Source organism: Pterocles gutturalis, unplaced genomic scaffold (genome assembly GCF_000699245.1).
Source record: "Pterocles gutturalis isolate BGI_N339 unplaced genomic scaffold, ASM69924v1 scaffold16815, whole genome shotgun sequence".
Lineage (NCBI taxonomy): Eukaryota > Metazoa > Chordata > Aves > Pterocliformes > Pteroclidae > Pterocles > Pterocles gutturalis.
In genome coordinates this window covers 6010-29103 of record NW_010143738.1, presented here as the reverse complement: position 1 = coordinate 29103, position 23094 = coordinate 6010, and the positions used below count along the sequence as shown (strand labels likewise).

Below are 23094 nucleotides of genomic sequence, written 5' to 3'. Positions count from 1 at the left end.
TTAGTTCAATGACATGTCCAATAGTACAACATTGTATAAACTAGAATTTTTAAAAAGCCAGTAAGTTCTATAGAAGTAATTATTTTTAATGTGAAGGTTTTTTCTTCTCCTAAAGCACACTCATGGTACGATATGTATGTTGCACATTAATATATCAAAGAATAAGCCTAGGATCCCACAAACATGTGCCTACATAAGCTTGTTCCCACCAGCCTCAGTGTCAGTTGACAAGACCTGAATGTTTTTCTCCTGCAGTAGTTGTGCTTTGAGGCTTGCCCATGTATATTTTTAATGAAGCTCTGCTTGTAAAACAGAATGGCCATAGCTATAATTATTTATCTGTGTGTTGAAGATGCTAAATGTTTTTTCTTCTTTTAAATGTTAGTTAACAGGTACTGGGTTACTGGGTTGCTACCTTTTTTACTTTGATTTTTGTCACATGTATTATAAATAGCTCCTTAAATAAGGTTTTTCTTTTGTAAGTAACTTTTCCTTTTCTTTTTGTAATTTGTTGAAGTATGTATTGGGCTTTCTATATATTTTAGCAGGATTTTTCTTCTTTAGAGCATACAAAGTCAGTGTACCTCCATTATTGAGCAGCATTGCTGGTCATTGAATCATTGCATTACAGAAATAATTTTCTGTTGACATTTTAAGAAAGTTGCTCTTGAAATGTTGCTTGCGCCTTTTAATAGTAACATCAATGTTTTTATAAAAAAAATAAGCCTCTCTGCAGTCGCTTTCTGTCTCTCCTCTTCTCTGAACCTTCCTCAAGCTTCCTTTCCTCACCAAGACCAGACCACTTTTGCCCTTCTCTCAGCTGATTCAGAAAAGGAAAAAAAAACAAACCCTCTTAATGCATCTCCCTTTGCAGGCAGCACAATGTCAAGTAAACCCCATGGCATGTATTTTTTTCCTTTCGTAGGTTGCCCAACCTATCATTTGCTGGAAAGCGAACTTCAGATTTTCTTGTCATTTTTATGTTTAAATTCAGTTTAATCTGTTTGTGTGGTTTTCCCATGTTTTCATCTTTTTTTTTCTTTTCTCTCTTTATTTGATCAGTGTATCTGATTGTACCCATGTCACCAAGATCTCCTCACTCTCCAAGATCAGCAAGACCTCCTTACTCACCACAGTCTTCTCACCTGTATAACTTTACTGTACCTGAAATATTCATATAGCTCTCCCTTGTTGTGTTTATCTTGTGTTTATCTCCTATCCCTTTGCTAACTTCCTTTTTTAGTTTTTTATCTTCCTGTGTATTAAGACCTACTATTCTTTAGTATCCTCACTAGGATCCATTTCTGTTCCTCATTCTTCAACTATTCCATTCTTGTGGCTGGATGGTTAAATTGGAGATACATATTAGTAGCATTGTATTGCTGGTATTGTATATTTTTATGTAAAAGTATATTAAAAATGTGGACCTATTTTAGAAATAATACTTACTGACAAAAAAGTGGCTGTCCTATGTTATTATGTACTTCTGTCTTTAAAATCTAGTTATTAAGCTTACAAATTTAAAAACCTAAAAACTGGGAAAGACAGATTTACACAATATGGCTGCAAGATATTGTCTTGGATATAAATGGACAACCACCCTTGTCCACATTTGATTTATTGCATGCTTATAAGACAATCTGCTATAGCACGAAAATGTTAAAATGGCTGCAAAAACAACTGCTGAAATCATTAGAAACTATTTACAAAATAGTCAAAAGTACTGGCTTCACTGTACTACTCACTGGCAGTACTCACTTTTTGTTCCATATATTTAGGACAAAGAAAGCTATCAGAACTGCATCTGCTCTTATGCACCTGCACCTCCTCATACGTTTCATACTTTATGTAACTCATGAATCATTTGACATTTGCTTATTTGTTGCTCCATGCTTCATCCCAGTCAGTCCAAATGTGCTGTCTTTCTTAGGTTATCCCACCATTCAAGTGGAACTGGAAACTCCCACTGGGTTGCGCTTCGTGCCGCCCACCCCTTTCCATCAGGACGATTTCTTTAGCGACACCTCTAGCCTAGAGTCACCCCTTAGAACTCCTAGTAGACTGAGTGATGTGTTAGTGACCTCCCAGGGACACGTAGATGGTACAGCAGCAGCACCGCCAGTGGTGACTGAAGAAGACACTTCACTGGATGACAGCAAACTTGATTTCTCAGTGCCTAGAGAAGGAACACCTAAAGATATCTCCGTAGGCGAGAGCCAGTTGGAGGAAGTGGACCTTAAGGATTTTCCACGGTATCTTGGTAGTTATGATGGGTTATCAAAAGATGCTAAACGAAAGAAGAGTGAAGAGATTAGTAAAACAGGAGTAAGGACTGAACAGCCTGAGAGAGAGAAGTCTGGTACTGATGAGGAGATGACAGAAGAAAAGCTTAAATCTCTCTTTGAGGACATTCATCTGGAAGAAGGAGCTCAGTCTGAGGAGATGACGGAAGAAAGAGTATGGTCAATTCTTAAAGGTGTTCAACAAGCAGAACACGAAATGTCTTCAATTACAGGTTGGCAGACTGACTCGTCAAGTGTCACCGAGCCACTGACATCGGGACGCAGAATAGGTGGTAGCCTGCTAGATCGCTTGGATGATAGGTAAGAGTCTTTGTACAAGAGCGTGTATGTGTAAGCAAGCCCTTCCATGCTGCTTCTACCTTCAGGAGCAGTGGTGAGGCAGCTGCTCCACTGTTCTGTGAAAGTATCTATATATGTATATGAGATTACTTTTTACATAAGCCAATTTTTAAATTGTCACTGTTCTTTTACAACACTTTGAGTGTGTTATGTCATGCTGATTTACTAGACTTTCAAGGAGATGAGTTAGAAAGCATAAGAAGGTAAGAATGGTGATACCAAATCCGTCTAGTCCCATATGTTGCCTCCCGACAGTGACTACAGAGGATGCTCAGGGAAGGAGGAGACTGGATGCATATGTTGTTTTCCTCCAGTACTTTCCCAAGCTCCACTTGCTTTCAGCATAATAACCTGCTGAGATGGATGCTTTCTACATATTTATCCTCAGTGCATTTCTCTTGCATGAGCTTTTCCAGTCTCCCCTTGGATCTACTTTCAACATTCACAATATGTGTTGTTCAGTCCTACTGGTACCCACTGGGTGAGGAGCTCCTGCCTGCCTTGGTTTTGACTGTGGCTCCGATGATTACTGATTAGAGGAACTAGGTCTGCATGTGCTGTAAATCAGCAGAGAATGATTACCTGCAGAGTGATCATTTGTCTGTCAGCAGTTTACATCCTTTGCAGCTTTGACTCAGGATGTTTTAAGGTTCCAGGTACCATTAGATACTCTCTTATGGAATCCAGTCAGAATTTGGCCATTGATTTCAGCAAACTGATTGTCTTTCAGGACTGTAAAACACTTGATCTACTACTGATGTGATTTCTGTTCTGTTAAGCAAGCATTGTCATTCTACATTTTATATTGTGTTAAATTAGCAAAATAAATCACTTCTAGAAGTAAAAGGGCTTCCTTAAGGAGATAACATATCCATTTCTAACTAGTTGAATTCAATTTGCTATCTTTTGTAAGAGTTTTGCCAGCAAATGGCTATAGTATTTTCAGGTGTATAGTTGCAGTGCTTATCTGAAAGCAAGCAAAAATGCAAAAAAGAAGAAAACTGTGCATCAGAAGTGCAGGTTAAACCTGTTCGTAGGTAATCTGAGGAAGAATTTTGGTCAGCCTTCTGTCTTGTAGTAACCTTCCTTGCCTTTGGCTTTGTGTATTGAAACTGCACTGTCTAAGGATTTATTTTCAGCCACCAATATTTTTTAAAAGACATGACTTATCTGGAGTACAGATATTGTAGTTTGGGGGGAAAATAACATTAATTATTTCATCATTACTGGTAATTGCACAGTAACAGACACTTTCATCACTTCCTTGGTTACAGAGCAGGTTAAAGAGTTAGTGCCTCGGGGATTTATCTCATGATTATACAAGGGAAATGGTAGGTTTTGTGTATTTTTCTTTCTCTTTTTTCTCCCCCCCCCCAAGTAGAAGGGGATTAACATAGAACATTTGGCCTTGTTTCTAATGTTCTCCAGATTCTCGATACTTCTGAAAAGATACCATGATGCAGAAGACAAAGCTATTAAACAGATTGAATTCAGTTTGCAAGCTGAATTTAAAATTTTACTTTGCTCTGTCTGAAATGTGTGCTAACAATGAAGGCTTGGTACGAGGCTCAGTGTTTTGCCCCTCTGCATGTGATTTAAGCACTGAATGGCTGTCTATTCTTTTTTTTTATTTTTCTTGTAGCTTGGACCAATGTAGGGATTCTGTTACCTCATATGTCAAAGGAGAAGCAGGGAAGGCAGAAACAAATGGAAGCCTATCCGAATCCACAGCAGAGACGAAAACTAAATCCTACATCCAGGAATCCTTAAATGATGTGGGAAAACAGAGTGACAAGGAAGCCCTGAAAACAAAGCCCCAAATTTCAGCTGGTACTGATGAGCAAACATTATCATCAACAGCATATCAGAAATCTTCGGAAGAACCTAGCAAGCCAACAACAGAAGGCCACAAAACATCTGTGCCTGTCAGTGTGAAGAAGATGAGCTGGAGTACTTCTGAGGATGGCAAGCCAAGAACAAGCATCCAAGAGGAGGAGGGAGCAGTAATGTCTGAACAGAAGGTACAGTATGTCCTGTAATTATTAAGTCTGTGAGGAGTCCCTATTGCTTGACATATTGCTTGACAAATTTTTTTGTAAGACTTGTAACGTTGTTTGTGATAGGTTTAGGTTTTTTTAATCATTCTTTATGTCTTTTCTATTTATTCCTAAACTAAGAAAAATGGAAGTTAATGGAAATCTATATTCTGCAGCGTGAATAGAATGAGATGGAGTTGGGGCAGGCAGAGGAGCCAAGCAGGGCTGCATAATCCTCTGCCTGAACGGCCTGGAGCCCTGGAAGAGGTTAGAGCAGCTTCTGGGATCGCTGTCCCACATTTCTTTTCCTGCCCTGACATACCACCTGTGCAAACAGTGCCAAACAACTCAGCTGTTCTCCATGTGTTGTTTCCTGTAAGGTGATGCCACTCGTTTCCCCTCTTTTTGTGATGCTGAAGTGAGCAAACAGATACAGGGACTCTTCGGCCTCTGTCCTGCTCCTTGTCCCAAACACCCCCTGCATTTTTTTTACTCCTTTAATTTGCAGAAACATAAATTTTGGGTAATATTTAATCTCCTCCTTTTTTGTTTCATGGCCTCATTCATCCCAACTCCGAAGTCCATCCAGCCAAGAGGAATAAAAATATTTCCAAATGTGCAAAGTGCTTTTCCAGGTGGTGATTCTTTCTTAAAATACTGCAGGGGGGCTCCCCTTCATTTCTACCTTGCCTGGTTTGTACATACTTAACTGCAGACAATAAGCTGTTTTCTGACGATGATTTTAATAGCTTTCTCAGTGGCTTACATTTATCTCCCAGAAGCTTAAAAATAAAGTTGGTTCAAAGAAAGGCTTACAGCCCGAAACTGTGTGCACCTCGCACCCCAGCAGTGGGAGGGTTGCCGTGGAACAGGGCCAGCAGGAAACCAGGCTGAAAAAAGAAATTGCAGGGTTTCTTCTACATTTCTCTCTCTGCTGAGACTGTCTTTTCCCGGGTGCAATACTGGAGGAGATTATAACTTCTGGAAGCCGAGGTATTTCAGTAGAATTGCTTCTACATGATATAGCACCTTTTTTATTGTAGCACAATGAAAATGTTGGCTGCAGTGGGCTGCAATAAGTCATTCAGGTTTAAATTAGTTCATTTTAAACTATTCTTTCGATTATACAGCCAAGAGTTCTTTTATTAGATGGCAACATAGTCTCAGCAGTTATGCAGCATATGATTGTTATTATCTTGTTATTAGTTCGTGACACCATTGAAGCAGCGAAGATCTTTCCTAACGTTCACTAATTACTGGAATACTTTAAAAATGTAAGTAAGAGCCTTCTGCAAAGGCAGTTAAAGGCAGATGGCAGAGTTCCTTTAGTGTTGGTAGGCTTTGGGCAGACCTCAGTCTGATATTATTGTGCTCAGTTTAAATGCAGGGATAAGGGTAGATGCACACTGTAATGTTCTGGGGCTGTGCAACAGTGCTGCACGTCCCCCTCTGGATTCCATCGGTGAGAAGATAAATTGTCACCCACTTTTGTGTTCTCTTTGCTGTTGGATAGCCCATGTGGATTGGGAAGAATAAGTGCGTGCTTTTCACATGCATGCTTTTTGCACTACTTTTGCTTTATTGGTAAAGGGTGATAATCTTATCCTCTAAATAACAAGTCTTTCTATAGACATGATCTTTGAATAAACTGGTATCAAAAAAGAATGCGTTTTCTAAACATGGGTCTCTCACAAAGCCTGAATGGGTAACAAACTAGTGTTTGTTGGAATGACAAAAAGAATTGCTTCTAATATCTTGTCAATATTTCTTCAAGAATATCTTCTAATATAATTTAATTTGAGGTCAATTGTTCAATTACTAACACAGTCAAATTCATGATGAGACACTTAATATGCTGTCATGAAAACAGAAAATTTCAATGGCAGTTTTTCTGCAAAGCGTTCTTCATAAATGCTCTAAAAAAAAAAGGAAGAAACAAATTTATTTCTGTGGAAAGAAAGGGGGAACAAAATAAAATTACTTCCCAAAGCAAGAGATTTTTTTCAATGGCCCATTGAGAAAGAGCAAAGAAGCAAGTCATCCACCTGCAGAGGGAGGGCTGCGTCAGTGTTTCGGCACACAGTTTGCAACAAGAGAGAAACACAGACCATTGATATTGGGCTGCTGCCTGGTGACGTGGATGAAACAAATTGTTAGCCTCGTCCCAAGTCCATGTAAATGCCCAAAAGCGTACAAAAGCAGTGCAGTGACAGGGTAGGCCATGTAATTTTCTATGCATGCTCAAGCATGAGGTTCCAGTGATCTTTTTAAATAAGAGGAGCACAGCACAGTTGCTCTATTATCCCAAAGAGGGTGACATCTACTGTGTCGTCAAGGTGACTCTCAGTGACAGAGTTCCATCACAAATAAACCACTTGAAGCAATTTATTAAAAATAACTCCTTCTTCAAAACCTTCGTGCCCTCTGGGAATCTCCTCCTGCTTCTTGTTACTTCTTCAGGATAGGGTTGGATTAAAATTTTTTTTGTATATGTATTTGGCTACTGTCAGAGGACAGCAAGAGACTTTACACACAGATGAATACTGTCATCCTGCCCTGAATGCTTTTCATTATATAGTCCTTTTTCTCCTCTACCCACCTATGCCTACTCTTATTTTACACATCAGTTCTGAGAAATGCTTCTTGTTTGGGTTGTCTTCGGCTAGATTCAAAAAGAGAAACAGAAATGCAGTTAGCAATCTCCACTATTCATGACTTTAAAATTAATTTGGGGATGTCATTGAGTAATTGCGGAGAAAATTTTCAAATTTCTCTATTCAGAAAAAGGTTAGCTCAGCCAACTATCATGTGAGAAGGGCCTTTGCCTTGTGTCCGTCGCACATATAGGTATGAAGCCCTCTGTCAGGCACGTGCACACAGAGCTGCTCAGCCCCAAAGCTGAGGAGGTCCTTAGGTTCCAGAGGGGAAAACATTGGGGCTGTCAGAGGGTGCCAGCAGGGAGCAGACACCTGCGTGCAGCTGTGGTTCCTCCGGCACCAAGCTGAGACCAGCACCAGGCTGCTCTCCCTCGCCCTGAGCTGAGGTGTACCAGTTCCCTTCTTAAAAAATACTAAAAATACTAAGCAGCAAAGCCATTACATGGAGAAGTTCTTAAAAATCCTTATTTGTAATCTTTGTGGAGGTGCTCTGCTGAATCTTTCTGTGTGACTGTCATCTTTCTCTAGGAGGGAATTCACTTCCCATTCCTTGTGAATGCATACAATTTGTTCAAAACATTAATTTTTGAGGAGAAAAAAGCATGAAGTTATGACAAGGGGGGGTGTTTTGTGCACAAAATTTTTAACAACTACGTAAGATTTAGAAATTCCACAGGTCAGATGCATTCCAAATACCATTTTCTAAGCCTTAAGACCTGCTGAGATATTCCATACCTGGTATGCTTATCAAGCTACAGCATGCCAAGGAGCAAAAAGGCCTCCTCCCACCATATACTTTAAGAGCAAAGCTGCGAGTCATTATGTACATAATAGAGACAGGAAAAACACTGTCCATTATAACCTCTGTTTTCTTCTCCTAGTCTTGATCAGCATGTTCTGTCTTGCAAATGTGCTGTTCAAATGTACTAAAACTGCATTTATTAGGAATGTAGTGACAGTGACAGTGAGATTGAGAGTGATTCAAGCTCAGATGAGGAGCAGAGAATTACTACAAGAGTTTATCGACGGCGGTTGATTCTGAAGGTATTTCGTGATTTGCATTCCTGAGGCGATGTTGGCATGGACGTGGGTTTGGACTGCTGTATCAGAATGTCAGTTTTGGCATACTGGAGTCCCTCTGGTAGTGTGCTTTCCATTGCCAGTGTGTATTTATAACTGAATACTAGGTGGCCTTTCCTTGCTTAACCTAGAGGTTTATGGTTGTCTTCTGCTGGAAAACAACTGTGCTGCATGGTACATTGTGTCCTTCACTGCCACTGTTTTGCATGGCATCTTAAAGACTACAGCTAGATGCAGTGTGTTGGTCTGATGTTGAGGAAAATGAATTGCAGACAGATATGGGTGAGAATTTTTTTTTTCTTTTTTTTTGTTTCTTAAAAAATTTCTAAATTACAAGTTAAAAAATTGGAGGGACATACCCAAGCGGGATGTAGGAGAGCATGAGCCATGTACTCTAGTTGAAATTTGCAGTCCTAAGTGCTTAGTGTGTTCTGGAAAACCTCCTCAAAAGAGCAGGTGATCCCAATTTCAAACCTACCAAAGTTAATAAGAGTCTTTATGTTGCCTTCAGTAGGTTTTATTTAGTATATTTACAGATGGTAAATAATTACAGCACAATATACTCTGTGTACTGATTAAAATGGTATAGTCATACAAATAATTGCATTTGCCCTCATATTTTTTCTTATAGTCATATAGTATGGCATTATTTGCCTGCAGCATATAGCATGAGAAAACAATTCTGCATTGGAAACCATTATGTTAATCTCCAAGTAACTTAAAAAGTTTATTAGATTCTTATTAGAAAATCATATAGTCAAGCCATGAAAAAAACAGCCAGCCACCGTAGTGCTATTGCAGCACTAGCTGATTTTGCCTAATATAATTATAATTGTTACTTCAGGAGTGATTCGTGATGCTCTGATGGCATGTATCTGTATTGCTGTTATTTGCATGCTCTGTGGAGAAGAGTACTCATACTAATTTCTGTAATGCGAATGGCAGATAGGCTGCGCTGCACAGCTTCTGATCTCTCCAAGATACAGATGCTTTTGGAAAAGGCAGGGTGACATTTCTGACTGTCCTCACCCTGAATTTCTTCAGTCTGTCATGCTCCCATTCAGGACAAGGCAGGAATTGCAAAAATGAGCTCAGTAGATGGGAATATTTTGTCCAAAGCCTCATCTTCACAGGCAGAACCTGCTGCCTTCTGTGAAAGGGTGTAATTCCCTCTGCAGATAAGACGTGACTGGTCAGAAATACGAATATGGTTTCTGTTTTCAAATGGGGCAGGTGGCCTATGGGCGATTACAGACCCTCAAATGCTCTAAGAGTGTTTCTGGTAAGATATAAAGCATCTGCATGCTGAAAGTTTTAAAGGCTGCAGAGCTGGCCTGTGGCTGAGTTCCCCCACTAAATTTATGTCTGAACTACTTTAGTGTCCACTGGTTTGGAGTCAGGAAATGTCAGAGCAGAAAAGAGGAAGTATGAAAAAGGCAGCTTTCCTTTGCTTTCCAAGGACATCCACTGTGTTTAGCAAAAGGCATAGAGAATTGGTTTTAAATGTGGTGGTATACTTTGGAGTTGAACTTTTAAAAGAGCAATGGTAAAGCAGAGTATATAGGATTGTAATATCTGCAGCTAGTGCAGATGCAGTTGGGAGGGTGTGCGTGGTGAGTGGAGGCAGCTGAACCTGCTCTGGTGGGAACATGTCTGGTTTGAACTGGGTTACAGCTCTACCTGTCTCTTCATTAGAAAATACATGTGATACTTATGTAATTTTCCCATGATTTATAGCTTCTTTTTTATTCCTCTCTCTGTATCTCAAGACAAGCTGAAAACAGAACAAGAAAAATTTTCAGAGCAGCGATTGTCAGGCCTTTTAGACAAAGAGCTTGATAGCAGAAACAACCATTTCATTAGGTATATTTTGATCACATAAAGTTCATGAAACAGTGGTATGAAATGGAGGACTTGAGCTTTTACATTGGCAGGGATATGGACCCGGTGAGCGAGTGCTGTGCCTGACCCCACAGCCACTGTGCCCCTCTCTGTGGCTTGCACAGAGCGGAGCTGGCATGGCTCATGTGGACTGGTAACGAGAGGGGAATCAGGCTTTCCTGCTCCTCTGTTCTCTGATGCTCCTGGCTACCCAAGTAGTTGTTAAGGAGCGACGCAGAGTAGGAGGCAGGGACATTTTCCATCCAGCTCCCCCATTCCCCAGGCAGCAAGTCAGCCACACACTGGTGATGAAATGCCCCAGTGCTTTTCTGCAGTCACGCTGGGACCAGGGGAGTGCTTATCCTGTATTGTCTTATGGTATGGTTGCTTAGGAGCCAGCCCTGGAGATCTTTGCTGAGTTTGCATTCTCTGGAATAAAAAAGTGTTTTGAACATCTGAAAATCCTGGGCACAAACTTCGTAAATGTATGGCAGTGTTGTGCCCATGCCATGAGCCCACTCTGCTGGCTTGTGCCAAGAGCAGCAGCAGGGAGGTGACGATGATGCGTTTAGAGGCTCTGCTGGGAAGAGCTGCACATGGGATCTGCATTGTTTTGCCATAGTGTATATTCATTACTGCCTGCATGTTGCATAAAAAAGGAACAGAGGTACTCACATAGCCTGCAGGGATAAAGTTTGGTAATGCCAAAACCTCGAGGATAAATTGAGTCCTGTGGAAAAGGCTCTGCTATGTGCCTCCACAGCTACTGTCAGGGCTGAATTGCTTCATTAGCTTTGTTCTTCTTTCCCAACTTGTTTTTGCTTTCAGTGCCATTCTGCATTATTGCTAACACTATTATTTCCGTTTAACTGCTACCTTAGTTCTCTGTCCTGGCCCAAATATAGAGAAAGGCTTTCTCTCCCCCAGAGGTATTTTCCCAGCTGTCCAAGAGCTGAGTCCTGTCAAGTGTTCAGCACTCTTGAGCACATTCCCATAGGATTTAGCACTTCAGAGGGCTGAGCCCATAAAACCAGACAAGCAAGGACTGATGCCCATTTCCACATGTAATAGAATCATATTATAACCCCAAGGTAGTGCAGATGTTTTTATTTTTGCTTCCTTTCCCCTCTTCTGTTCACATGGCAGATTGATGGGACAGGACGTTGCAAAAGAAACGGGTTTTTATGGTAAGCACAGAAATGCGAGCAATTAACACACAAGGGAAAAATAAGAGTGCTGCCACAATGTGCACATTCAGAGCCTGATCCAAAGCTCCTTTTATTCAGTCATGACAGAAATCAGTGTCCAATTTTTCATGCTTTTTCAGAGGTTGTTAAATCTTTCATGGGTACAAATTTTTGGCAAAAACTGTTTAGTAAGATTCTTGCCAAAAGGTTTATGGTAGAATTTTGTAATGGAAAATAAAACAGATTTACAAGCAGGGGTTATTCAAATCTGATGTAATTTTTGTGTCTTGTACTTTATTTCTTGCCAAATTTAATTAAAGATTTATTTGTCTCCTTCCATGCATTTTGCCCATGAAACCCCCCATTACTGATTGTGGAGGGTTTGGTTCAGCCTGCACTGGAAGAGTGGCACAGGAGCCTGAGCAGCAGTCAGTGAAAATTCAAACCGGCAGCTTTCATGATCTTATTATTCAGAGGAAACTTATTTATGGAAAATGAAAATGTGGCCATCCTGTAGGTGAGAATAATTAAGGGCCTGTGCCCCATGTGAGACACATGGGAAGTGTTTCCCTTTGTGTATTCAGCTGGACGCAGCCTCTCTGCTGCCGTCCCTCCCTAGCTGGAATTGCTGCAGAATTGCTCAGCTCCATAAGTGCCCTCGCCCTGGGAGGGACTGGCAGGGTTGGAGCTGCCGGCCTCAGTAAGATAACACAGAGGTGAGGTAAAACACAGACTACAAGTGCTGCTCTAAGGTCTGTTCATCCTGCTGCCCTTCATGCAGCAAGCAACAGACGACCCAGGTCCCAGTATTGGACTATCCTCAGCCCATTTGTGGCACCATCTCCTTTCCGGTCTCCTTGGCTTGCTTGTTGGTTTGTTGGAGTTCCTCCCCCCACACCTCCCCATGGCTTTAGCAATACATCTGCAAACAAGCAAGTACAGACTCAGCATGGGCACAGGTGGAGAGTCGTGGCACCTGATTAACACGGTCTCCCTGAGTAGGCAGAACTTGCCAATGAAAATTACCTTAATGAAAGATGTTTGTTTCTGCTGCCTATGCCACAGAGGCTCAAGACCCCAAGGAGACCGAGGCACAGCTGCTGTTTATGCATTACAAGAATGTGATCTCGAGACTGAAAGTATTATGCCTTGATGGCGGCTTACACCAGTAAGGGAAGAGGTCTGAGCACTGTGTACAGCTCCTGTTCCCAATGCAGCATTGCCCCTGGTCTTTGGTGAAATTAAATATTTAGGTTCTTTCCATCTTGCTTATTTCCATCTGCTTTTAAATTCCTTTTTACCCATCTGGGTAAGAGACATCCAGCCACACCTTTTTTCTCCGCTGTTACAACAACACTAGATGTACAGGAGGAATAAAAGGGACAATTATCCCTCTAGTAACAAAACAAACATGAAAGAAAACCAGAGCTCTGACAAATCTGCAGTGAACTTTGGAACAATACAGCAGCACCAACTGTATAACTCCATTTATCTGGAGGTCCCTGGGAACACCCATAGTCTGCAACTAACTGTTAAGAAAATCAGTGGAGCTGGCAGAAGACTTTGAGGAAGCTGATCTTTGCTGCTCTGTCCTGGAGAGCAGCAGAGAGAGGATACCAACTGCTTTTGGCAGGACTACACTCCAGCGAGCAGAGTGACATTAACCCACACTGCTTTGCAAAGCTTCCTGGCATGTTCTGGGGCTGCGGCTTGCAGACTGCAGCCTTTTTATTGTTTAGTCCCAGGGATATAGCCAAGCTTCCAGTAATCTCGGTATAAGTTTTCTCCCTGCCTTTCTAAAGCCCCTGGTATTGTGACAGTGATTTCAGATGGTCAAGAGTAAAATGAAGCCCACATAAGTACGATGAAGCAGAAAGAATTTTATTATTTAGCTGTGATGCGGATGCACCAGCTTTGTGTTTAAAAAACAGCTTTTGTTGAGAAGGTCATGTAATGTGCCATTCTAACCCAAAGCTGATTTGAGATCCAACAAGTAAAACTGCCAGTGGGTATGTTTTTTTTTCCTAGCAAGCATCCGTCTTTATAACTGCATAGGATTAGAAATGTCAGTAAATGAGATCTACCTCCTGCTAATTGTGAGCCCTCCTGCAATTTGTTTAACTACCCACTAGCAAGAGAATTGTGAAAGCTGGATTTCGTGTGTGCTGACTTCTGAGTATTTACAGCATTTATCCTTAAACTGTGCTTAAAGGAGCATGTAGCTAATTAAAAACCAAGATTCACCATACCTTTAAAGCTGCATTTTCATCCAAGAGACATCTTTCAGTGCATCAATACATTTTTCATTTTAAAGCTGAACACAGTAATTCTCACTGTGTTGTTTTAAGGAATAACCATGCTCGTAGTGTCAGTAAGGAGCCAAAGGACCAGTACACACATGCAGTATTGTGCAGTGTTGGCGTGCCAGCTAGTCTTGTGTCCTTGCTACTGGCCCTGTTGTTTTGTTTCTGTTTTTCATGGTTTCTATTGTAGTGGCTCTGGAGATCCTGTTCATGGGAGGGATCCTCTCCACACCTCTGTGCTCCATGGGGTGGGAGTGACATCTGAGCCAGGATTCTCTCCTGTCCCTTAGGGCACCGTGCGGGAGCATGCTGCGGTGTCTCTGAGCCCGCAGGTGGGAGGCCAGGGAAGAAACTGTGCAGCTAGTTCCTCATCTGCTATGCTTCTGATTAAAGTATTAAGTCTCCAGGATCAGTGTTTCCCCCCATTTTATTGTGGCTAGGAAACCCCTCAGTTTTCAGTTCCCAAAACCTTTGCCCAGTCATCACCCCACTGCCACAGCAGCAGTCCCTGTGCCCTTCTCATTTCTGCTCTCTTGCTCATGAGAAAGGAAGCACCAGGCTGCCATTGCTGGGGCCCCACTCACTGCGGTGGGCGGGCTCTTGCTTCCCCAATCCTGCACATAGCCTGACATCGGTGCTTAAGCAGTCCCTTGAGCCCTTGGCAGAGCCCTTCTGGAGAATGAACAGTATGGGCCCAGCCTGCGCTCAATCTGAAGACTTCCGCAGCTATTTGTTATGCCATGAGTCTTCTAGGGATGCCACTGTGTCCTTGCTCTGGGACCTCAGCTAGGTCACTTAAGTCCCAGGTGTATTCAGATGTGGAGCTTCATCCTTACGCCCCTACGCAGTGACGTCCTCCTGGCCATGGAGCCTGCCCTTCTCACTGTGATGCTGCCTGAAGCATCAAAGTTGAACAAGTCTTACAGATATTATATATTGCCTATGAAAGCGAGGGGATAAAGACATGTAAACTGTTTGAAACTATTTAATTATTTAATTATGGAGTAGTGATTTTGATACAGCTTTCAATATGAAATAAGCAAAAAATTCTGCACTTGATTAATGCTTAAAGCTGACTGGGGGCTTGCTTAGCTGCAGAGCTATACTCTGCTCCCTCTGGCTTCTGTCTCCTGCAGTCCTTCTAAAGTGATAAAAATGGAAAAGCTTAGCTATGGAGAAGACCACAAATGGCTTGTAAACAAAAGGGAAGGTTTACTTACTTTAGAGCTTAGAAATAGCATACAAACCTAATGTTATAATGTACATATTGAAAAAGCTGTTTGTAGGGACAACAGTTTAAAAAATAAACATGGCATCACTATATTTATTCATTATGGAGCAGTGCCGGGAGCTTATGCAGACAACTATGTAGCATATAGGCCACAGAAAATAGGAATTGTATTTGCCCTGTGCTGCATTATGTGGAAGCATTATGAAGGCTTGATGTTGAGCTGTTGAGCTGTAATAATCTTATTTCAAATGTTATTTTGTTGTTAATATTGATATAACATGTTTTGTACAATGTTTCTTTCTGCTCCCTCCCTTTGGTTGACATTTTTTCGATAGCAGGTTGAGGGTAAGGGGAGAAGAAAAGTTATAACGATTTTTTTTGTGTGGTCAAAGGGTTGTTCATTTACATGTGTAAATTTTTCATATGTAAGCCAGCTACATAATTATTATATTTGTTTTATTTGTATGAAATAAATAAGCATAGTGATGCATATTTTTGAAGCATCAAAAGCAATGCTTACTTCAGCACCAATGTTTGGAAACATGATGAGGTAAAATGGTCAAAGTTCTTCTGGAACATAAGTTAATGACTGCCAGCTAGCCTTAGACTCTAACATCATTTATTTATAAATTGAGCAATAATTCTTATAGTGGTATTAAGTCACTAGCATAGCAATTAGGAAACTGCTATTTTACATTTATTTACGCTTGTCCTATAAGTTGCTGGTACTGCGAGAAGCAATGGCTGGAGTGCTGCTGATCTCAGTAAGTCGTGCACCAGGCTGTCAAGGCTCTTTGGCAGGGCAGCAGGCATTACCAAGACAGGAAAAGTGTCACGTGAGATATCATTTTGTAAATGCTGAGAAGTCTTGTCTTTTGTGCATGTGTTTAAGATCTTGTGTTCAGCGAGCTATAGGCAGACCTGTCTTTTTACATCCTAAATTTCCCCCACCTTATTTTGGTGTTAGACCATGTTTCTGTGTGCTGGCACTGAGAAGCTGTGAAAACCTAATGGATGTCTGATTAGAGATTTTATCGTCATGAATTTGTGCCTCCATGTCATAGGACTCAGACTGACCGCAAGATGATTTGTTGCCCAGAGAGCTTCATGTCATGAATTAGTTAATAAGAGCAATGTGTTAGAAGCTCACTACAGGCTTTAAGGACACATTCTGTAGAATAAATGCACAGGTATTGGCATGCTAAATAAGCAAGGCTTTCATACTATTTGTGTGACATAAAGCAATCTGTTACATAAAGTTGAAGCTAGCATGTGCTTGTTGCTTGGATTGGTGTGGAAATATGTGTGGGTTTGGCAGAATATAGACCTTATTGCTAATCTTATAACACGTTCTTTAGGGTGAGGAAGCAAAAAACATTCCTGGTGAATCTGTAACTGAGGAACAGTTTACTGATGAAGAAGGCAACGTCATCACGAGAAAAGTAATTATGAATTACCATCACTCTCTGAGTATTTGCGTCCAAGTAACTTCTTTTAACAAACTTTGTCCCTTTAGAATGTAGGCAAAAAAAAAAAATTGATACTTTTCATGTATTGCTTCCCACAGATCACCCGGAAGGTAGTAAGACGTGTTGTTATCCCCCATGAGAGGAAAGCTGGTGAAATGGTAATGGCATGGGGGCTGCCAGGAAATAACAGTAGCCGCAGAGGGTTGTGTTGACTGCTAGAAAGTGCTGCTGAAGGGCTAGAGGTTTGCATTTAACAAGAAGCCTTGGCAAAGTGTGGTGCTTGCTGTTATTGACAAGTTGTGTGTTTAGGTAATGGGGCAGGGTGCTGTGTGCGGGCGGGGGCTGTGTCAAGGGGGCCCAGCTGAATTCTGTCGGCATTAAGTTCTCTTTCTGTGTAACAGGTAGCAAGCTTAAACCATCCGTTTGAGGCCTGTTTTTTGCCACCAAGATGAGCCATGTCTGTGGGTTTGGATAAGCCCTTGCAGAATGTGTGCCTTACACCCATAGGTGTAATGTGTGGCTTTTTCACCAGCCGAAAGAAATGAGCCGCGGTCTGGTCCCCACCAGACTCTTGCCCAGCTGTGTGATACCCCTGTGCTAGTGACTGAGGGTTTGCAGGATTCAGGGGACAAGCAATGGTGTCCTGTACAAGCAAGCACCAAGACAGAATTTTGTCCCTGGTGATTAAAATCAGAAGCCCTTCTGCAGGGCTGGGCTTTGCCCAGCTTCGACACCCCTAAAATAAGGGAGGGCAGTGAGAAGGGCGGGTCTGTTCTGCCCCAGCATGCCCCAGCCCCTCTTGCAGGGGGCTCCAGGGGTATGGGCAGGCATGGGCAGGCTGTGCCTAGGCTGTCCTCTGTCCCAAGGAGGCCTCGGGGGAACAGGCAGCACCTCTGGAGACAAATGGCCGGCTGGCAGGTCTGTGCTCCAGTAAAGTAGTCTTTGGCGTTAATGGACTTTTTGTCTGAGTGAAAACAGATTCAGAAACAAAGACAGCAAATACTTTTTATCTGCTGGCAATAAACATTAAAAAAAAAAAAAAGTCAGGGGACTACGACACAGAAATAGGAGAGTTGAAACAAACATCTTTCCATCTCCCCTTTTGTAGTCCTTTATCGGGGGGAAAAAAAAAAAATCCTGCCCAGCAAAGGGGAAACATTTTCCAATTGCTGCACAGGATTAGATTAGTCAGAAACTACAAATAGTTACAGATACATCAATGCAGATCACCTGAGGGGTAAATTCTGCAGATAATCACACACAAACAGATGCCTTTCTCTGATGTGAATGAGGCTTCTGATTACTGGAGTATGTATTTTTAGATTCTTATTGAGCTACTTTTAATGAGCAAGTGGAACTTTATTTTGGGGCTTGCTGTTTAAAAGACACTGAAACCTGCGCTGCTTATCACCGTCGTTGGTTTTACTTCTGCGCTGCTTTGGTAGTGGTTTTTGCTGGCTTTCTTCCTCCTCCCTTCATTCCATTACTAACCTGCCTACTTCAAAGCACAGATGTTGTGAAGCATAAAAACAGCAGCCGTGGTCTATGCTATTGGAAATGTCCACTGAACCCAGCTGACCCAAGGGGGCCAGTTGGGAAAAGTGATTCTCCTTGGCGGTGGTGCTGAATCCCACTGCCACTGATGGGCTCTCCCGAGGGCTCACACACTCCAGCACAAAGCCCATGCTGAAGTTGTAGACCTGGCTTTCTACTTGAAGGTGATATTCCAGGCCTGTGCTTTCGCAGCTCAGCAGAGTGGATAAGTAGATTGTGTGTATCTTTGAAATGAAGTGTTAATGTGAGTTAACTGCTTTTTACTTATCCTGTTACAGCAAAATGTGGAGCCTGTTTTGGAAAGCAGGTTTATAATTGTGAGTGCTCTCTGCAGACCATGTTAATGTCTATACTTTTCCTTTAAAGCAGGGAGAAGCTTATAAGGTTAAGACAAAGAAAGAAGTCAGACACATGGAGAAGAAAAGTTACTCGTGAAAGCCGAAAGCCAACCACTGAACGGTCAGTGCGATCAATTTTCTTCCATTGCTAAAGTCTTTTGCCAGCACAGCGCTGTGCAGCATGGGGACTAGTGCCTGGGCTGTGCAATGGCTCGTCTTCTGCTACCTTGAGATTGCTTTCAAGCTGCAAAGCTGAGTAGATGGCCCTTGATCTTGTAAGCAGAAAACAACCTTAAGTTCATGTATAGAAAATAAACTTTACTTCTTGGAACATAAAGCAAAGCAATATCAGAGGCATGTGTAAGATTTTGGGGAGTTTTACAAAGTGTAGTGTCTGTAATCTATGGCACTTTCTACTCCTAAAAGTCACCTTAAACACAAATAGCAAAGGATCTGCACACAAGTAAATCCATTGGGAGTGAAAGGCTTCTGCCACTGCCAGGCATGTGATCTGAGGGCAGTTATGCAAGTCAAAATCCTTCTAAGAGCCACTGAAGTGTCTCAATATTTGCCAATAAACAATCCTCACCAACTGTTTCTTGTGAATTTTACTGATTCAGCCTTAATGATTGTAACAAAACAGCAGCTGACAATGTAAGGGCTTCCCAGATTAAAACCAAATGCACAGACTAAGACACCCTTGCAGTGGGTGTGTAACAGCATGCTGGTGCACTGTGAAGCCAGAGGCTGCTTTGTCTCATCACGTAGCTGTAGTCACACAGCAAATGTGCCTGTAAATACGGCAGAAGCCAGTCTCTGTCTACCAATGCTGGTCAGTCAGCCATGACTTCAAGTGTATGTTTACCACGTTAATGTCTTTTTTTCTACTCAGAACTTTTCTTAGCTTCGGTGGGTTTTAGGAATTGGGCAGAGGAAGAATTAATGAAGTGTAAGTCTATGTGTTATCCTTTTCCTATACATCTGGTATAGATAGGATAAACAGCACCTGGAAAACATACCGGATAGTGATGTTGGAGGTAAAGGACAGAAGCAGAGTTTCTCCTGAGTCACTAGTCCCCTCTGCTGTAATGTAAGGTACCCCTAGAGCCATCCGTCCGCAGGGGCTTTCTTGTGTGTGTCAGTAGTGCCATTCGAGCTGAGTGGCACCCGGTGTGTGGGATCTAGCTGAGGGCTTTACAGGATCAAGCCCGAAGGAGTGAGTGCTGCAAGGTGACTGGCATGCTTTCAGCATCTGGTAAGCACCTACTGCGTCCACCCAGCACCATCACTGAATTCCAGCTTTTATTTAGACCCTTGCCATGTCTGCTAATAGAATAATACCACTTCATGTGGCTTGCTGCTCAACATACTCATAAAATATTTAATGTTTCAAAAAGGGAGGTGGTTCTTTTGGCATGTCTTTCTCCTTCATTGAGCTCAAAGCTATGGGAGGAAAGCAAGCCAAAGGGATGGTACTACTTGTATGAAATTGTGTCCCAGGCTGGCTCCTGTGTTTCTCCACTGTCCGTCTGCAGGTGGAAACCAGTGGAAATTTGTGAATTCAAAGGCACTGAAGGCAAGATGGGGCATTGAACCCTGTAAGCAGTGCAGATAAAGAGCCTGCTGGCATACAAGTGTGATGCAACACTCACTGGGGATAAGGGAGAAGCATTTAATTTTAAAATAAAATGGCATTAATAAGGCAGTCCTTGCCTAATGTATGAAATATATTCTGACCTTCAGAAGGCCAGAGTCTGAGATCCTCAGAAACAGATTTGCTCCCATGACTGCTGATGTACTTCTCCTGTGATTTCCAGTATGTAGCTCTTCTGTGCTAGAGCCCCCAAGGAACTCGGGAGGAGTCTTCCTTACATAACAAGCCTTTGCTCAGGGGGGAACTTTGTCCCATAAGATTAATGTCTGTGGTCCAAACGTTGATATGATAAGCATGACCAAATGTGCATTAAGTAGTTGTGAGGCCAGTCAAGAGTCTATTGAGAACACTTTATTTGAATGAAGAAGCACATGTATTTCCACAGGCAGGGGATTCTGATAGGAAAGCAGTTTATTCTGGTCACAAAAGATTAAAAAAAAACCTGTTTGGGAGGCAGAGGTGTTGCTTTTCCTTTGAATGTTTGGAGAAAATCACATTAGCTAGATTATGCTGTAAAAATGTCTTTAGTCACCATTGCATATAAACCCATTGCAAAACACAAGTTGAAAGGAAAAGCCGAGAACTTTTGCATGCAATTCTGCAGGACAGCACCGTGCGAGCCGGTGTGAGTGCTGCAATGAGAACAGGCGGCTTTTAGCGGCAGGACAGATTTACATCACCCATAAGTGTGGGAAAGGATGGATTGTTGCATCACAGAAGGGGAGCGTGAGCACTCCTGGGGAACGCGTGTCAACCTGTGGCCTGATTAGTAAACAGGCATGTCCACACCAGCCGAAATCCCACGCGCGCTGTGCAAGCTGGCCTCCCAAACAGGCTCCCCCGTGTCCAGGCGCTGCGGAGCCCACAGGTCTTCCAGCTCCTGTTTGCCAGCGTGTTTGTATTTCTGCTTCCCACCTCCTTGCTGCAAGGCACTGCTGCTGTACAGGAGATGTAGCAAATGTGCTGTCCCTATGTGTATGGCTGCATGACTGGTTTTGGGTGGGCGACATTCCCTGAGCAGAGGTGGCTGTGCAGGGAATGCAAGTTTTAGATCACCGTGGGGATGCTTGCAAACAATAAACACAAACGTGCTGTGAAAGAAGCAGCGCTCTCATTCTGGAGATGATGCTGTTCCTTCTGTTATGGAGAATACTCACTCCTTATCATCATCGGATCTGATGAGCTGGAACTTTGTCTGGGGTGATGAAATGCAGCATGTTGCAAACTTATTTGTAAATTGGTTCATGAGCAATGTGGACATCTGTGGATGCATTTTCCCTTCGTGCTGGGAGCTCAGCTAATGTCATTACCTACCTAGAAAGTGTGATTTATCCTATTGCAGAATTCCATACCACCAATTAGAACATTTCTGTTCAGTCAGGGAAAGGCACGGAACTGATTCTAACGAGATACTCTGCAATGATTTCTGCTGTCTTTTCTTTCCACAGGACTGTGTGCTTTTACTGCCAGTATTCTAGAGGGATGCTCACAGAAGAAAAATCAACAGGAACTAAACATTCACCTATAAAAGCGTGCGTGTGTTTGCTGCTTCCACACATTAATCGCATGGTTTTTATGCAAAAAGAAAAACAAACAAAAAAAATTAATTTAGCATGAGTCAATTTACAGAGCATGGAAATTCATGTTCATTCACAGGATTGGAGGGTGCACAGTTACCAATGCAGTGTATATACAAGACACCATGCTGTTAACAGCTTCTTTCAAGTGGTTTGATGGCACTCAAAATAAATAAATTCCTGTGGCCAGAGGGGATATACAAAGACAAAATGTTTAAACCATGGAAAGACACTAAAATTACTAAAATCCACAACAGCTCGCCTTATTTTTCTTGGACCCAAACTGTCAGGGTATAAAACACTTATTTGTTTCTTTTTTAAACATCAATAGTTTTGCTGTAAATAAATAACACTGTATAAATTCTAACAAAGTAGAATAAATGTTGATAAGGCACTGCCTTTTCGATCACAAACAGAATATTGCAAATGCATTGAGCAGGCTAGGTGTCTCAAATGGCTGCACCTACAAGGATATTCTGGGTGTATCTTCACAGATTCTTGTATATTAGCAATTATAATGTTTGTATATGCAAAAACGCTAGCTTGATTTTAAAAAAATCTTTAAAATCTGCTGCAAATTTAAATGATTCCCAAAATGAGGAATTCTGTAGTTCTGTGAAAATTTTTCTTCAGAGTACTAATATTTTGATGCATGTGTTTCACCTTATTTTGATTAAATCTTTTCCAGTTTTGCAAACACTATACCGCAACACGAAAAATAAGATTTTATCTGTAAACACAAAGCCCTTCATCTAATATTTGTTGCTGTTGCCAATTTTTCAATGAAATTACCTAAACCCCGTAACATATACAGTAGTTGCATTATGGGGATGGGGGTGCTATTTGTTCTCGCTCTATAATGGGGATAATGCTTGCAGCTTTAGAAGTGGGTTGGTGCTCTAAGGAGCACATGTTTGGGATATTTCTAAATGAACTGAAGAGAAATTATTAGCTAATAGACTGGCAGCACGCTGTAAAATTATTACTGTATTGTGTACTGGCTATAAGATGTAGACTCTTTCAGTAAGCCAATCATCTGTAATCATCCTAGCAGTGTAATATTAGGTTGTTAAGGCTGCTGTGTTTTAAAGGGCATTTTTATTTGGGTTTTGGTGAAATACTTTAATTTGTTGATTATATTCATATGGAAACAGCATTAATTGATAATAGCTCTAATTACATATGTATGAAAACAAAAAACACTGGATGATCTAGCTGATTATTTAAGCATAAAATAAATTGTGTTAAAACTCTTGGATAACGTGTATTTGGCAGTGTTCTTGTACCCTACAGATGCATGGCTTTGCAAGGCCAGCTGTTAACCACCCCTGGCTTTTCATTTCTTTTCCTCTCAGTTTCTTTGGTCTGATCCATCTCCTCGTGTTCCCAGTGTAACAGGCCATCGTTTGTCAGGCTGTCCCCAAGTGGGGGGAAAGGGAGGAAAACACATCAGCCAGCAGATCCTCAGCAAAGCTAAGGAAAACC

The 23094-nt window shown here is 41.8% G+C and overlaps 1 protein-coding gene across 1 annotated transcript in view; it reads left to right on the top strand.

Moving 5' to 3' along the window:
- The window catches only part of ANK3 (ankyrin 3, node of Ranvier (ankyrin G)), a gene marked incomplete at its 5' end in the record, with an annotated part of 72624 nt that extends 49762 nt beyond the window's left edge, over positions 1-22862 (top strand). The window contains 7 exons of the mRNA XM_010084849.1: positions 1931-2603; positions 4285-4663; positions 8281-8379; positions 16376-16459; positions 16585-16644; positions 18407-18499; positions 21481-22862. Of these exons, the coding sequence (XP_010083151.1) occupies positions 1931-2603; positions 4285-4663; positions 8281-8379; positions 16376-16459; positions 16585-16644; positions 18407-18475 (1364 nt within the window). The remainder of the gene's footprint in view (positions 1-1930; positions 2604-4284; positions 4664-8280; positions 8380-16375; positions 16460-16584; positions 16645-18406; positions 18500-21480) is intronic.
- Between the last annotated feature and the right edge of the window lie 232 nt (positions 22863-23094).